General features: G+C 54.0%; 1 protein-coding gene across 2 annotated transcripts in view; it reads right to left on the minus strand.

Moving 5' to 3' along the window:
- The window catches only part of MYO1D (myosin ID), a 215,458-nt gene that overhangs the window by 106,635 nt on the left and 91,323 nt on the right, over nt 1-17,500 (minus strand). For both annotated transcript variants that reach the window (XM_071577407.1, XM_071577408.1), the window contains exons 15-16: nt 14,645-14,811; nt 6,025-6,232 (exon numbers count right to left, since the gene is read on the minus strand). In XM_071577407.1, coding sequence (XP_071433508.1) covers nt 6,025-6,232; nt 14,645-14,811 — 375 coding nt within the window. The remainder of the gene's footprint in view (nt 1-6,024; nt 6,233-14,644; nt 14,812-17,500) is intronic.

Here is a 17,500-nt window from a genome sequence, read left to right on the forward strand (position 1 = left end):
TCTCCAGCCTCCCACGGCCCCACCTGCCGGCGGCAAACACGGCAGGGACAGGCAGGGCTGGGGCAGAGCTCACAGGGACACAGCAGAGGTGCTGGAAGGGGGGACAAACTGCTGCATCTCCCAGACAGACCTGACCCTTACAAAGGATCCACCTCACACCTCAGACGTGAGAAGCGAAAACGCCACCAAACCAATCACTGCTAAGGGAAAGTTTTATTCTAATAGCAGCAAGGACTTGATTGACAACCTTGGAGGCATAGCCAGTTCATGCTGGGCAAAAACTTGCCTGACTTGTTTGTGGAAAATAACCCATTTATAGCCTTAACTTCATAGTTAACACCTTCTAATTTCCATATTAATGACTGGGTGAAGTCTTGGGCGGAGCTTTTTTCTTTTGGCTTCGAATTTGGGCAGTGCTCTCCTGACTTCATCCCTCAGGGTGGTCTTGAAGCATCTTCATCACTGTTGGATTTCTGCCTTTTCTTTGTTCAGTGACATGACCTGTCAAACCTTGGCTCCACCTCTCCAAAATCTTGGATCTTTACCATTTCATCCTATTGAAATGTCTGGTTAGTTTAATTGACTTCTAACCCACGGTACACTCGTTTCTAGAATTACCAGACAATTTGTACCAGAACAAAGAGATTCAGCACTTCATGCTGTTCAGCAGCCCTGCTGTGCAAACAACATTTTGCAAAGCAGTTATCAGAAATTTCCCAAAATTAGGGGTTTTTGGCCTCTTCTTTCTTTCAGACATCAGCCCAGCCTCTTCTGTTGATGGGCTGTTTAATGAGCACTTATTTTGTTCAGAGCCTCCTGGTTTAGTTGCAAGGTCCAGGACTCTGGAGAGCTCCCCCTTTGCATTCCAGAGCCTGGGAGAGGAACACTCAGGATAAGCAGGGAGGGCTGAGCTAAAGGAAAGCAGCTCTGGCCACCCAGGTTTCCTCAGAGCCCTCAGGACCCTGAACACTTGAGAAGGAGCTTTTGTTATCCCCAAAAATCCTTCATGAGGTAAATCAGAACCTGACTGGAGGTTTCTCACAGAGCAGTAACAAAAAGCTGCCTCCATGTCCTACCTCAGTACTTTGTGTAGAAGAGGAAAGTTCCCAGAGAGGGGAACAGGGCAGGGAGGGCAACATGCACCAGCAGTTTGACTTCTGTCCCTTTTGCTCTTGCAACAAGAGAACCCCAAGGAGCACCACAATGAGCTGGTCTGTAATAACCAGCACAGCTGATGCCACACAAAACCACAGCAAACCCCTCGTGGGAGCAGAGAGCTGATCCACTATCCCTGATCAGGTACTTTTGGGGGTAAACACTGCTCAGCCCTGCTCTCCTCCGGGTTGGGCCCAGCCCAGAGCCCAGCCCAGACTGTGCAGCAAACCCCCAAAGCTGCTGTGCTGTGTCCCAGCTGTGCCTCTCCTGGGATGGATGTGATGGAGGAGCTTTGTGGTGCCCTGGCAGGAGCCACCACCAGCACAAACAAGGCCTGTTGGATGCTCAAGGATTTCTGCATTCCCAGAAGCACAAGACTGCTGGAGCTCTGTCCTTGCAGTCAGGGAACAGGAGGAGGGAGGGATGTGGCCTTCAGGAACCTGCTTTGCTTTGTGCTTGCACATGGATTGTCCTTGGGAGCTGAACCAGGAGCAAGAGGAGAAACAAAAGGATTTAGGAGCTTCAAAGCTGTGTCGGAGTGAGCAAGGGGAAAGTGCCACAGCAGTTCCTGAGGGACTCCCCTCACTGCCACTCCAGCCCCATCAGAAACACAATTCCCATCACATTTCCAAGAACTGAATATTGGCCTTTTTACACTTATCCCAGTTCAGCCAGAAACAGCAACAACTGCAACAACTTCATGAAAGGAATCATTTTGTTTTCAGCTGAACCTGAGGAAAGGCAGAGGGAAATTCCCCTCTGTCCCAGCTGAGCAGGTGGGCCCAGTTTGTCCCTGTGTGGGCGTGCCCAAAGCTGGGCATTCCAAACCCTCTGGGCCATTGCCCAGCAACTGTTCCCAAGGGCCCATTGGCAGCAGCTGCCCAGGGCACAGCTGAGCCCTCAGGCTGGGAGCTGGCTGGGAAAGAAGCCTGGCAGAGGAGCTGGGAGAACTGCCCTGCAGGGACTCCTTGGCACCTCCACACCCACCTGAGGGCTCAGCTCTGCTCAGGGGCCAGCAACGAGTCCAAAATCCCCCCTGAGTGCCAGAGTCAGATCCCCCAGGGTGGAACTCCCTGCCCTGGGGGAGGCACTGGGGGCTCCCACCCAAACCTCAGGGGAGACAATCTTGGGCTTTGGGGACTGGGGAACCACTCATGGGATGCAGAGGAGGAGCAGCCCCTGGCCAGGAGGAGCCACCACTCTGGCCCAGACTGTGCCATCATCTGCACCAACAGGTTTGTCCCTTCCTTTGCCTTTGGCCTCTGGGGAACCACGTGGGGCTCAGCACAGGGGCCACCAAACCCCCCTGTGTTTGTGCCCCAGGGGGCTGGGTTAGACTGCTGGGCTTGGGGGTTAAACCCAATTTCTCTTTGTGCCATTGCATTTATTGTAATATTGTTACTGAATTTTAACTCTGACTTACAACCTCTTTCATGTTGGGTTTGTTTCTCCTGCAGGTTCACCTTTAAACCAGCACACAGTGACAGCCCTCAAACCACTCTCCAGAAACTGAACCTTGCAATTTCTGAGCAGGTCACCTCTCAGTCCCTCAGTGGTTTCATGTGAAAACTGAGGTCACCCAGGGACAAGGTGTCCCCCCTGCAGGTTATTCAACGAGGAGCTCATTAACTCACCCCATTCTGCTGCACAAAAAGGGACTGTGGGTTAATGGGGTGGCCCAGTGACCTCCCTGAAGGCACCAAATGAGGGCAAGGTGCTCACAAAGGGGCTGCAGGCAGGAACCTGCTCCCTGGAAGCCACAGAGAGCACAGGGGAGGCCCAGCTGATGATCCAGAAACTCCTCCCAGGGCGTGTGAGGGGCCCCACAGATTAGAATCATAGAATCATGTCCTGGATTACCATAACCCTTCCTCCCTATTAGCAGGTGCTCCCCTGAAACCTTAAATTGAGTCTTGTGTGCTCAATAAAGTATTCCAGATTTTGCCCCCATAACTGGGATTGTGAGTTTTATTGACCACAGAATCAGCTGGGTTGGAAGAGACCTCTGAGATCATCAAGTCCAACCTTTGATCCAACCCCACTGGGATCACCAGATCATGGCACTCAGTGCCACATCCAGTCTCATCTTAAACACCTCCAGGGATGGGGAATCCACCCCCTCTCTGGGCAGCCCATTCCAATCCCTGAGCACTCTCTCTGCAAAGAATTTCTCTCTGATCTGCAACCTAAACCTCCCCTGGCAGAGCTTCAGCCTGTGCCCTCTTGTCCTACTGTTGGTTGTCTGGGAGAAGAGACCAACCCCCACCTGGGTCCAACATCCCTTCAGGGAGTTGTAGAGAGTGATGAGGCCCCAGCTCACCCCAAAGGAATGAACCAGAACTGAGCTTTTGGAAGAGTGTCTTATCCTTTCCAGGGAAGAGACCTGGAAGGTGATGATGAGTAGTCCAAGAAAGCTGTGGTGAAGCTCAGCAGCAGAACTGCTGAAACCAGGGAAGAAAACTCTGGAGCACAAAGCTCAGAGACTGGCAGTGCCCACATCCTGCAGAGCCCGAGCCTGGCACTGCCAGGAAAACTCCTCACACACAGAACTTACAGAATTCCTCACTAAACACAAACCATCTGGCACAACAAACACCAGCAGAGACCAACCCTGCACTTGGTATTTTCTCCTCACACTGCTCAGATTGGTTGTTTTTCCAGAAAGGGAATCACATCCCAGGCACTGCCAACACCACAATGGAGTGTCCCACAGAGCTCCTGGGGCTTGCAGAGGGGAACTGCTCCCTCAGGCTCTTCTACTTCCCCAGGAGTGACTCAGTCCATCAGGTGTTTTCCAGCCTGTGTTATGTGAAGTTTTTACACCCATCTGGCAGCAGTTCCTACTTCTGAGGGACAGAAAAGGATTCAAAAGTTCTGTTCTTTCCAAAGTTCCAAGAACAGCAAAGAAAAGACACATTTTAAGAGACACATTTCTAAGAATTTTGAACTAATCAACAACCCCCGTCGTTAGGACAGTCAGTCCCACCACCTCTTCTTTGCCAGACAGATTTCACTCATACAGACAGTTTACAGAAAGAGAATCATAGAATGGTTTGGGTTGGAAGGGACATCAAAGCCCACCCAGTGCCACCCCTGCCATGGGCAGGGACACCTCCCACCAGCCCAGGGTGCTCCAAGCCCTGTCCAACCTGGCCTGGGACACTCCCAGGGCTGGGGCAGCCACAGCTTCTCTGGGCACCTGTGCCAGGGCCTGCCCACCCTTCCAGCCAGGAATTCCTTCCCAATATCCCACCTGTCCCTGCCCTCTGGCAGTGGGAAGCCATTCCCTGTGTCCTGTCCCTCCATCCCTTGTCCCAGGTCTCTCCCTGACAATCCATGTCCAAGGTGATGCACAGCAGAGGCTGACACAGTTTCCACCTGTGAAAGGTCAGTAGTGGCTCTGTGGCTGATGGTCCTGATCAGCCGTGGGGACAAAACTCCTGGTTGGGGCACAGAAAAGTCTCTGAGGTCCCTTCCAACCAAACCATCCTGGGATTCTGGAATTCTGTGCTTCAGCCATAAAAGCTCCCAGGCAACTCCTTTCCACAGAGGAAAGAACAAGTTTTTAAAAGTAACCAGCAATAATACAATCATAGAATCATAGAATGGATTGGGTTGGAAAAGCCCTCTGAGATCATCAAGTCCAACCCTTGATCCAACCCTACTGCGATCACCAGCCCAGGGCACTCAGTGCCCTGGGCTGGTGATCACAGTGGGGTTGGATCAAGACATGGTGGATTCTCACTCAGTGCCACATCCATTGAATCATAGAATGGATTGGGTTGGAAAAGACCTCTGAGATCATCAAGTCCAACCCTTGGTCCAACTCCAGTCCCTTTACCAGATCATGGCACTCAGTGCCACGGCCAAGCTCAGCTGAAAAACCTCCAGGGATGGGGAATCCACCCCCTCTCTGGGCAGCCCATTCCAATCCCTGAGCACTCTCTCTGCAAAGAATTTCTTTCTCATCTCCAACTTCAATTTCCCCTGGCAGAGCTTGAGCCCATCGTGCCCCCTTGTCCTATTGCTGAGTGCCTGGGAGAAGAGACCAACCCCCACCTGGCCACAACTTCCCTTCAGCACATCCCACCTCACCACAGCCTCAGAGCAGCCACAGGGAGCACCACCAGAAGGGCTTTACCAAAAGCAGTGACCAAATCATGGAATCATAGAATCATCTGGGTGTTGGGGTCACCATTTGTAGGGGTAAGGGGGGTGCTAATGATGGCCAGAAGAGGGTCAGGCACAGCAGCACCAGAAGGCTCGATCAGAAGGCTGACAACTTAAGAGTTTCTTTTTAGTTACAGCTTCACCTTTTATCTCGTCTTGTGTCCAACTTGTTATCACACTCTTGGCCAGTCAGTTCACCCAACACACATGGAAACATTTTACTGGCTCCAAGGTATCCCACATTGCACAGGTGGCTCCTGCTCCTCAATGTGCACTCAAACTGCTTTCCTTCAAGGATACACTGACCTGCTCCATATCAATCTCTCCATCAGTCACCTCAGACATCAGGGGATACACACACACACTGTCACCCCCACAGCTGGGTTGGAAGAGACCTCTGAGATCATCGAGTCCAACCCTTGGTCCAACCCCACTGTGATCACCAGATCATGGCACTCAGTGACACGTCCAGTCTCATCTCTTCTCCAGGGATGGGGAATCCACCCCCTCTCTGGGCAGCCCATGCCAATGCCTGAGCACTCTCTGCAAAGAATTTCTTTGTGATATCCAACCTAAACCTCCCCTGGCAGAGCTTCAGCCCAATCCTGCCACCTCCTCCCTCCTGCAAGTCCAGAGGGAGAGCAAAGGTGTTTTAAGGAACCTGAAGGGAGTTTTTCAGGGCAGTCAGCTGAGCTTTACCTTCTGCAGGAAGAGGACAATCCTGACCAGCATCTTGGCGTGCAGCTCCTCCAGGGTGAAGAGGGTCTGGGGCGTGCGGATGAAGAGCTTGGTCTTGCCGTAGGCCACGTCGCGCTGGAAGCCGTGACACTCGATGAGCTTCTGCACGGCCTCCCTGTCCGAGGGCAGGTCGTGGTTGGGCCACGTGAACTCCGACAGCATCTTGTACCTGCAGGTGGGAAGGGGTCACTGAGGTCCTCCAGGACAGCCCTCAGCTGGTTCTAGGGACAATTGTGATCTGAATGCAATAAAACTGATTGTGGATGGAGGAGCCCAAAGACACCCTCTGTAGGGATCATGAGCCCCAAAATCCAAGGAAAATGAATGCAAGAGGTTTTGGGAGAGGCTGAGAAAGAACCCTGGGAGGAGCTCATTTCATCAGCACTGAGCTGATGCAACAGGACAAACCTCAGCATTGGCCTCCTGCAGATTTGGCAGTTCCATTATTCACACTCAGCACAGAATTCTCATTTTTTTAATGTTTTTTTTTTGTGAGGAAGGAAAGCTTTGCTTGGCCCACATTCTGCACAAGCAGCCACCTGCAAGCAACTGCTTTGTCAGAAAACTCAGATGTAAAAATTCTGCAAACAACTCTTCCCATGCATGGCTTTGGGAGCTGTTTCTGACCAAGTCTGTCACCTCCCCCAGCAGCACCTCCTTGGCTGCCCCAGCCTGTGCCAACACCAGCAGTGCCTGGAGCTGAGGGTGGGCACTGCTCCCACCTTCCCTCTCCAAACCCCTTTGCCCCCAGAGAGAACAAACCCCTTTTCCCCCAGACAGAAAATGCAGGTTGGAACTCTGAGAACTCCAAATCAGCCCCGAAGTGCCAGGATCAGCTCAAGCTCTCTGTTAGATTTACCAGCCCTGCAAAGTGCTGATTAGGTGAACAGGCCTGTGCAAAAAGCAGCAATGAATTTTCTGCACAAGATTTATGGGCATAATAAAACCTGTAATAGACACTTTTGCTGCGATAGGACCCACGTTCGTGTTCTAAATAAAACATGCACAGGGAAATCTCAGGCACTTCTCACTTAAAAGCCCCCAAGCCAAGGCAAGCATTAATTTCAATGTTTCAGACATTCAGAATCCTCAGCTACACTTAAACAGCCACACAATTAACTTTTCCTGGGAGTGGAGGCACTGCAGGAGGTACTGCACAGGCTGAAACAAGGTGGATGGAAACACATCCCAGTGTCACATTCATTCATCAACCACCCTTTGGAATATGCTGTGGGAAAAGGGAAGTGCACACTGTGCACACCATCAGGTCACAGGGACCTCACTGATAAACAAACAGCCCTCAAAAAACCCTCTTCAGGCTCATAGAAGACTCTGCATGTGCACTTGGCTGGGAAAAGCATCCCTGCCCTCAGACACACACAGGACACCAACACTGCTCAGTGGCTCTCAGCAGGAAAATGTTCCTGCAAGAATTCATTCACTGGGAGACTCTTCTGCCTTGAGATATTTACGTTAGGAAAGCAAAAAAGAAGAGCCAAGAAGAGTGTCAGGGCAACCCCCAGGGCTGGGAACCAGCTGGGAACCAGCCTATGGACCAAGCTGGGAGCCAGGCTGTGGAGCAGGCCTTGGACCAGGCTGGGAACCAGGGCATGGACGAGGGTATGGACCAGGATATGGACCAGGCTGAGACCAACCTATGGACCAGCCTATGGACCAAGCAGGGAGCCAGGCCATGGAGCAGGCCTTGGACCAGGCTGGGAACCAGGGCATGGACCAGGCTATGGATCAGGCTATGGACCAGGCTGGGAACTAACCTATGGACCAGCCTATGGACCAAGCTGGGAGTCAGGCTGTGGAACAGGCTGGGAACCACACTATGGATCAGGCTCTGGACCAGGCTATGAAACAGGCAGGGAGCCAGGCTGGGAATCAGGCTATGGACTGGCCTATGGACCAGGCTGTGGACCAGAGTGGGAGCCAAGCTGTGGACCAGGCTGGGAACCAGCCTATGGACCAGGATATGGACCAGGCTGGGAATCAGGCTGTGGATGAGTGTATAGACCAGGCTGGGAACCAGACTATGGACCAGGCTGGGAACCAGACTATGGACCAGGCTGGGAGCCAGGCTGGGAATCAGGCTATTGACTAAGCAATGGACCAGGATATGGACCAGAGTATGGACCAGGCTTGCCCCACCAAAGGGGATCAGGAGAAGAGGGATGTCAGAGAACTGAAAACCTGCCCCAAATGTTAAATCCTCTTCCTTCTTTCCAACAGACCCAGGCTATGACATTCAAAGGCCCCCTAAGGCCAACAGCCTCTGTCCCTCCCCTCCCAGGTGGAGGGACATCCTGGCACTCCTGCTGTTCCCAGCCCTGCCAGGGCATGTGTCTCCAATGGCACTGACTCCTTCCCCACAGCATTCCCAGTGCCAGCCTGGCGTAACTGCCCACTGACCCCACAGCCCCTCCTGTGCTGCCTGCACATCCCCCCAGCTCTGTCTGTGCTACCTGCACATCCCCCAGCTCTGTCTGTGCTGCCTGCACATCCCCCAGCTCTGTCTGTTCTGCCTGCACACCCACCAGCCCTGTCTGTGCTGCCTGCACATCCCCCCAGCTCTGTCTGTGCTGCCTGCACATCCCCCCAGCTCTGTCTGTTCTGCCTGCACACCCACCAGCCCTGTCTGTGCTGCCTGCACATCCCCCAGCCCTGTCTGTGCTGCCTGCACATCCCCACAGCCCCTCCTGTGCTGCCTGCACATCCCCCAGCTCTGTCTGTGCTGCCTGCACATCCCCCCAGCCCTGTCTGTGCTGCCTGCACATCCCCCAGCTCTGTCTGTGCTACCTGCACATCCCCCCAGCTCTGTCTGTGCTACCTGCACATCCCCCCAGCCCCTCCTGTGCTGCCTGCACATCCCTCAGCCCCTCCTGTTCTGCCTGCACATCCCCCCAGCCCTGTCTGTGCTGCCTGCACATCCCCCCAGCCCTGTCTGTGCTGCCTGCACATCCCCACAGCCCTGTCTGTGCTGCCTGCACATCCCCCAGCCCCTCCTGTGCTGCCTGCACGTCCCCACAGCCCCTCCTGTGCTGCCTGCACATCCCCCAGCCCCTCCTGTGCTGCCTGCACATCCCCCAGCCCTGTTTGTGCTGCCTGCACATCCCCCAGCTCTGTCTGTGCTACCTGCACGTCCCCCCAGCTCTGTCTGTTCTGCCTGCACATCCCCCAGCCCCTCCTGTGCTGCCTGCACATCCCCCCAGCCCTGTCTGTGCTGCCTGCACATCCCCACAGCCCCTCCTGTGCTGCCTGCACATCCCCACAGCCCCTCCTGTGCTGCCTGCACATCCCCCCAACCCCTCCTGTGCTGCCTGCACGTCCCCACAGCCCCTCCTGTGCTGCCTGCATGTCCCCACAGCTTCCAAGGGCACTCAGACACAGAACATCCTTTCCTACCCATCTTTGTTCTCCTTTCCCCAATGGAAACACCCAGCATGGATGAGGCTGCTCCTGGAGTCAGCAATTCCCAGTCCAGCCCTCCTAAGCCGTGGAATTCCAAGGTTTTAATGGGCAGTGTTGGTGTGCAGAGGCAGCTGGGCTGCCCCTCCCTGCCCACAGCTCTGGGTGTCACTGCCAGGCTGGGCTGGGCATGGCCTGGAATGGGCACAGGGATGCCTTGGTGGGGATGGGGTTGGGTTACACTCCCATTCCCCCTCCTGAAATCCCAGCAGCACTGCTTTGATGGTGAGTTATGCATTAAACCAGGAGGATTCAGCCCATCCATGGGAGGCACAGGGTCCTGCCAGGCCTGGCACCAGCCTGGGAGAGGCAGTGAAGGCACAGCAGCTCCTGCTCCCACTGAGGATCCTCAGATCTCACCTGCTGCAAACTGGGCAGGGCAGCCTGGCTGGCACAGAGCTCAAGGGAAAGGTTTATTTATTCAAGGAAAGCTTGAAAAGGACATTTATTGATGGTCCTGACTGTGCTTGGCTTCATTCCCAGGTGGGAGACAGGAGATACCAACTGCCTTCCAGGATTTAGGGATGACTAACAACAAACTCCCACAGAAAGGAGAGTTATTTTTTATGTTTTACACACACATGGACATACATACAGATAAAACCAGGCACACATGCTCTCATATATGTATATATGTGTGTATTTTCTATATATAACCTGACCCAGACCTCCTGTGCCCTCTAAGAGGAATCAGCAAAACCAAACCCAGGGATCTGTTTTGGGCTCAAACACCTGAAAACCTCAGGGGCCTGTCAGGGCATCAAATGTCTGTCTGTGGGCCTGAACTTTGTAATATCTTTGAGAATGTAAACAGAGGGCAAAGTTCCATCCCAAAATCACCCAAGATCTCTCTTAAAATGTGTCCCAGAGCTGGAGGGTCTGGGGCCTCCTCCATGGTCCCAGTCTCCCAACAAGGCTGGTACATGGAATATAAAGGAACTGAAATCCTGGGAGATCCCTGGGTGGAACCAGCTCAGAACCAGCTCAGAACCAGCTCAGAACCAGCTCACACCCCAGCTCACACCCCAGCTCACACCCCAGATCACACCCCCCAGAGGGAATGGCTCCCCCAAAGACAAGGGGCAAAGACATCAGGAAGAAAACTCAGAACAGCCCTCAGGCCAGATCAGGAGAAGACTTTCCCTTGTGTTTTAACCCAGAGGAGTTGGTGCAGAGTGGGCTCAGAGCAACCCCAGGACACACAGCCCCAGGTTCTGACCCCACCCCAGGGGTTCAAGCCCACCCCAGGGCTGAGCACAACACGAGTCCCAACAGCCCCAGAGCTGCAGCAGTTGCCAGATTTGGTTTCCTGCTGCAAACCCTTCTGGGCTGGAGCTCAGGGGAGCTCATCAAACATTCACTGAAATCAAAGCTGCTGTTTGTATTAATGGTGATTACACAGGTCTGGGGAGTAAATTGCAATGAATGCCACATTCCCAGCACTGCAGGGTGTCCAGGGGAGCTGGTCCCAGCACTGCAGGTGGATTTAGGGAGCTGGAACATTCCTTCCACTTTGGGTATCAGGAGGAATCCAGGCAAATCTTTCCTCTGAACAGCAAAGGATCTTTCACCAGCACTTTGTTTCTAACTCATAACACCCCACCTGCCTGGATAGTTCCATTTTTTCCTGCCCTCACAGCCCTTTCCTCCCCTGATTCAATAACAGAACTAAAAGCCCATTTCCTGTTCCATCAGAGGAGGTTCAACCTGCAGGGCCAGTGTTAATTTACTGAAACCTTAGGACAAATTTCTATCTCAAACATGTCATTTGTCACAAGTCTGGCAGGAATTAAGAGGGCAGAAAGTATCAAAAACATGTTTAATGGGGTCATGATACCATCCCTTTCTCAGACTTCCACTTTGGAAGTCCAGGGGTCTCCTCCCACACAAGGTCCTTGTGCACCACCAGGTCTGCCTGACCTTCCCTGCAACCACCAGACAAAGCTCAGAGAGGAAACACAAGTTAATGAGCTGAAGTTTTAGGGTTATGCTCTGGGGAAGATCCTCATTGCATGTTCCTGCTGGGGGGGGGGGGGAACACAGCAAAGGGATTTTAGGAGCCAAGGAGAGGGACACACACCTGGACACAGAGCCAGAGCCAGTGGGGACACTGTGAGAGCCACCAGCTGAGGGACACCAAACACACCCACAGCTCAGCAGTCCCACAGGACTCCACTGCACCCCAAGGGAGAGCCAAATCCACCCATTTATGGAGATTTACACACTCAGGTTGTATGAACATTCCCACATGAGTGATGAGAACTGGGGCAAATGGTTTGATGCAAAGGAGCACATCCAAACCCGTGAGATGTCTGGGGGAGAAGGGCAGGGCTGTGCCCAGGTGGCCAAGAAGGCCAATGGGATCCTGGCCTGTATCAAAACTAGCGTGACCAGCAGGACCAGGGAAGTGACCCTTCCCCTGGACTCTGCCTTGGGGAGGCCACACCTTGAGTGTTGTGTTCAGTTCTGGGCCCCTCAGTTGAGGAAAGAGATTGAGGGGCTGGAGCGGGGCCAGAGAAGAGCAACGAGGCTGGAGAAGGGACTGGATGTGGCTCTGAGTGTCCTCTGAAACACCTCCAGGGACAGAGAATCCACCATGTCTTGATCCAACCCCACTGTGATCACCAGCCCAGGGCACTCTGTGCCCTGGGCTGGTGATCACAGTGGGGTTGGATCAAGGGTTGGGTTTGATCATCAGAGGTCTCTTCCAACCCAAGTGAGAAGAGCAACGAGGCTGGAGAAGGGACTGGAGCACAAGTGCTGTGGGGAGAGGCTGAGGGAGCTGGGGGTGTTTAGCCTGGAGAAGAGGAGGCTCAGAGGTGACCTCAGCACTGTCTGGAACTGCCTGAAGGGAAGTTGTGGCCAGGTGGGGGTTGGTCTCTTCTCCCAGGCACTCAGCAATAGGACAAGGGGGCACGATGGGCTCAAGCTCTGCCAGGGGAAATTGAAGTTGGAGATGAGAAAGAAATTCTTTGCAGAGAGAGTGCTCAGGGATTGGAATGGGCTGCCCAGAGAGGGGGTGGATTCCCCAGCCCTGGAGATCTTTAAACACAGATTGGACGTGGCACTGAGTGCCATGATCTGGTAAATGAACTAGAATTGGACCAAGGGTTGGACTCGATGATCTTGGAGGTCTTTTCCAACCCAATCGATTCTATGATTCTATGATTCTATAAGGGCTGAGAGTTCTGGTAGCTGAAGCTTGACAAGGATGGATTTTCAGTCCACAGGGCTCAGAGGGAGGCCAGGCAGGAACTTCTATGACATATTTTATCCCCTTTTTAAGCATTTGTTTTGTTCCAGGAGGGTTGGCAGTTGTGTCTGACCCTCCACCTCCCTCTGCAGTAGCAGGTTTGGTGTCACTGTCTGGTGTGGGGTGTGGATGGCTGATGAGTTTGGGTGTATCTTTTGCACCTTGGTGTTGGGTTTGGTTTATTTAGGTGGAGAGCTGGTGGGTTTGGTCTATCTGGTATCACTGGCAGCAGATCCTTCTCCTGACACCTGGGCTGGTTTGGGGTGATGGTTAATGGACTCCCTGAGTGCTGGTGGTGTGGGGTAAGCACTGCTCACAGTGGGTTTGTTTTCTGTCCAACTGCAGCTTGGGGCAATTTTCAGTTGTGGGTTGGGGTCTGTGGTTGGCTCTGTTGTTGTTCTGGAGCTTGTGTGGGGTTTATCTTGGGCCAGTTTAAGGATAGAGAACTCTCAGAAAGCACTTTAATTGAAAGCACCAACTTTGGGAGTTGGGGATAAAGGTTTGATTCCCTTTTTCTCTGAGTGGCCAGCTTAAGAAGGGAGTAGCCTGCAATCTTTGGTCTCCAAGACCACTGCTTTTTGTGAACTATTAGAGTGGTTTAAAGTTGAGTTTAAGGCTCCAAGAACAGGGAACAGAATAGGGAGGGCTGTGAAGTGGAAGAATGTGGCGTTGAGGGAGATGAAAGTGGGTAAGTTCTATGGGCCTTTTGAGTGGGGGGCAATGGACTAGGGTAAGAAATCCTGTCCAGGGGTGGGGACATCCTACAGAGAGCCAGCCCTGCCCTCACCTGTGCAGGAACCTCTGGTAGGTCTGACGCTCCTGAGGAGTCAGCCCTGCCCTCACCTGTGTAGGACCCTCACCTGTGCAGGAACTTCTCGTAGGTCTGACCTCCCCCAAAGAAGCCAAATCTGCCCTCACCTGTGTAGGAACCTCTGGTAGGTCTGACCTCCCTCAAGGAGCCAGCCCTGCCCTCACCTGTGTAGGAACCTCTGGTAGGTCTGACCTCCCTCAAGGAGCCAGCCCTGCCCTCACCTGTGCAGGAACCTCTGGTAGGTCTGACATCCTGCCCTCCCCTGTGCAGAACCCTCACCTGTGCAGGACCCTCCACTGTCCAGAACCCTCACCTGTACAGGACCCTCACCTGTGCAGGACCCTCTCCTGTGCAGGACCCTCCCCTGTACAGGACCCTCACCTGTGCAGGACCCTCCCCTGTGCAGGACCCTCACCTGTGCAGGACCCTCCACTGTCCAGAACCCTCCCCTGTACAGGACCCTCACCTGTACAGGACCCTCACCTGTGCAGGACCCTCCCCTGTGCAGGGCCTTCCCCTGTACAGGACCCTCACCTGTGCAGGACCCTCCCCTGTACAGGACCCTCACCTGTGCAGGACCCTCCCCTGTAAAGGACCCTCCCCTGTACAGGACCCTCCCCTGTGCAGGACCCGCCCCTGTACAGGACCCTCCCCTATACAGGACCCTCACCTATGCAGGACCCTCCCCTGTACAGGACCCTCCCCTGTGCAGGACCCTCACCTGTGCAGGACCCTCCCCTATAAAGGACCCTCACCTGTACAGGACCCTCCCCTATACAGGACCCTCCCCTGTGCAGGACCCTCACCTGTGCAGGACCCTCACCTGTGCAGGACCCTCCCTTGCACAGGACCCTCCCCTGTACAGGACCCTCCCCTGTGCAGAACCCTCCCTTGCACAGGACCCTCCCCTGTGCAGGACCCTACCCTGTACAGGACCCTCCCCTGTGCAGGACCCTCCCCTGTACAGGACCCTCCCCTGTGCAGGACCCTCCCCTGTGCAGGACCCTCCCCTGTACAGGACCCTCCCCTGTGCAGGGCCTCACCTGTGCAGGAAGCGCTGGTAGGTCTGGCGGTGGGCGTAGCCGGCGCGCCGCACGCGCACGTTCTCCAGCAGCCCCAGGTACTCCACTTGGTGCCGGCACCGCTCCTCGTCAAACACCTGCGGGGACTTCTTGTCATTGGGCTTGATGCAGCGCACGTAGTAGGGCTCCTGGGGGACACAGGGACACAGCGGGGTCACCCAGTGTCCCAGTTCAGCAGGTGGGCCCAGTTTGTCCCTGTGTGGGTGTGCCCAAAGCTGGGCATTCCAAACCCTCTGGGCCATTGCCCAGCAACTGTTCCCAAGGGCCCACTGGCAGCAGCTGCCCAGGGCACAGCTGAGCCCTCAGGCTGGGAGCTGGCTGGGAAAGAAGCCTGGCAGAGGAGCTGGGAGAACTGCCCTGCAGGGACTCCTTGGCACCTCCACACCCACCTGAGGGCTCAGCTCTGCCCATGGGCCAGCAACGAGTCCAAAATCCCCCCTGACTGCCAGAGTCAGATCCCCCAGGGTGGAACTCCCTGACCTGGGGGAGGCACTGGGGGCTCCCACCCAAACCTCAGGGGACACAATCTTGGGTTTGGGGACTTCTGGGACCACTGATTGGATCCAGAGGAGGAGCAGCCCCTGGCCAGGAGGAGCCACCACTCTGGCCCAGACTGTGCCATCATCTGCACCAACAGGTTTGTCCCTTCCTTTGCCTTTGGCCTCGAGGGAACCACGTGGGGCTCAGCACAGGGGCCACCAAACCCCCCTGTGTTTGTGCCCCAGGGGGCTGGGTTAGACTGCTGGGCTTGGGGGTTAAACCCAATTTCTCTTTGTGCCATTGCATTGATTGCAATATTGTTATTAAATTGTAACTCTGATTTATAATCTCTTTGGTGTTGAGTTTGTTTCTCCTGTTTGGTTCACCTTTAAACCAGCACACACCTGAACTTGGGAACTGTGAAGGTGAATGATCAGCACTTCAAAGAATCATAGGATACACTGGGTTGGAAAAGATCCATCAGGACCATCCAGTCCAACCCCTGGCCCTGCCCAGGACATCCCAACAATCCCACCCTGTGCTGAGAGTGTTGTCCAAAGGCTCCTTGAGCTCTGGCAGCCTTGGGACCATGATCAGTTCCACCTCTCCCCATTCCCTCCTGCTGGTGTTCCCCATCCACATGTTCATCACCACCAAGTGATGTTCATCCCCTGTCTCAGTGTCAGGAGCAGGGTCACCATCACCAGGTGGTGCCAGGCCATGCCAGACCTGCCCTGTGCTGCATCTGAGGGCAAGATGAACATAAACACTTTGAGGAGGTTCAGAACACAAATATTCCACATTCAACCCACAGAATTCTGACATCTTGGGAAGACAAAATCCAAATTAAAGAATAGCAGAATTGGGATGGAATTTGGACCTCAAAGCCCATCCAGCTCTAACCTCAGTGGACACCTCCCACCAGCCCAGGGTGCTCCAAGCCCTGTCCAACCTGGTCTTGGACATTCCCAGGGCTGGGGCAGCCACAGCTTCTCTGGGCACCTGTGCCAGGGCCTGCCCACCCTCCCAGCCAGGAATTCCTTCCCAATATCCCAGTGTCAGTGGGAAGCCATTCCCCTTATCCTGTCCCTCTATCCCTTGTCCCCAGTCCCTCTCCAGCTCTCCTGGAGCCCGTTTAGCCACTGGAAGGGACTCCAAGGTGTCCTTGGAGCCTTCTCTTCTCCAGACTGAAATCAAGGAGAGGGAATTGGATCTCTCTGGATTTCTGTTATTCTGGAAGGAGCAGCAATATGGGAGGATGTTTTTTGAGGCACAGAATCATAGAATGGTTTGGGTTGGAAGGGACCTTAAAGCCCATCCAGTGCCACCCCTGCCATGGGCAGGGACACCTCCCACCAGCCCAGGGTGCTCCAAACCTGGCCTTGGGTCAGCCACAAGTTCCCTGGACAATCTGTCATGGGGAGTGTGAAGTCAAGGATTTGTATCCCCCCTTCTGCCTCAGGGGAAATGGTGTCACTGGTTCCCTGGTGACAGGACAGTGGGCAGTTCTCAGCCATCCCTCCCTGCCCAGCACAGCCTCAGGGACAGCCCTGCCACTCAAACATCAGAAAAAAAACCAATCTGGGACTTCAGGTCCAACACAAAGGGGAGAGGCTGAGTCTGCCTTTGATATAAAAGGCTGAAACCCTTTGGAAAGCAGGAATGGGAAGTGCCTGCACAGACAGGAGATCATCTATCAGTGCAATTACAGAGCAATTAAAGCCTCTCAGCAACGACAGCTCCGAGGGTGAATTCTAAAGGAGATTATTCCAGGCTTGCAATCCCCCCAGCCCCAGCCCTTCAGGGGGATAATTATGCAGCTCCCATTCTGCTGTCAGAGCTGCAGTTTAGAAAGGGAAGAGCTGAAGTGCAGACACAAAGACACTGCTCTGAAAGCTCTTCAGATGCCTAATTGCAACTCATTTTATTTTTCAATCAAACTGAGTGATTTTTAGATTTTTCAGTGTTAAAAAGAAAAGCAAACCAGTTCCAAGCCATTGCACCCTAAAACAACTCCTCCTTGAGAGGCTCCTTTTCAGTAATTCACAGAGAGAAGGGAGAGGACACAGGACTGACAAATTTGTGCTGCATTTGTCCCACCAGCCCCAGTGATGACATTATAAGTTCCTAGAGATGAAGCCTGTCAGCCTGGAGAGGGGAGGGAGGGAGGGAGGAAGAGTCAGACAAAGGGAGGTACAGAGGAGAGGAGGGAAAGAACAGAACAAAGGAAGAGATGGTTGTCCAGAGAGTTCCCAGGGAAGCTCATCCTTCCCAACCAGGGCAGCCACAGCACTGCCTGTGTCAGGAGTTCCAAAAAAGCCACCCAGAATAATCCAT

This window comes from Pithys albifrons, chromosome 25 (genome assembly GCF_047495875.1).
Source record: "Pithys albifrons albifrons isolate INPA30051 chromosome 25, PitAlb_v1, whole genome shotgun sequence".
Lineage (NCBI taxonomy): Eukaryota > Metazoa > Chordata > Aves > Passeriformes > Thamnophilidae > Pithys > Pithys albifrons.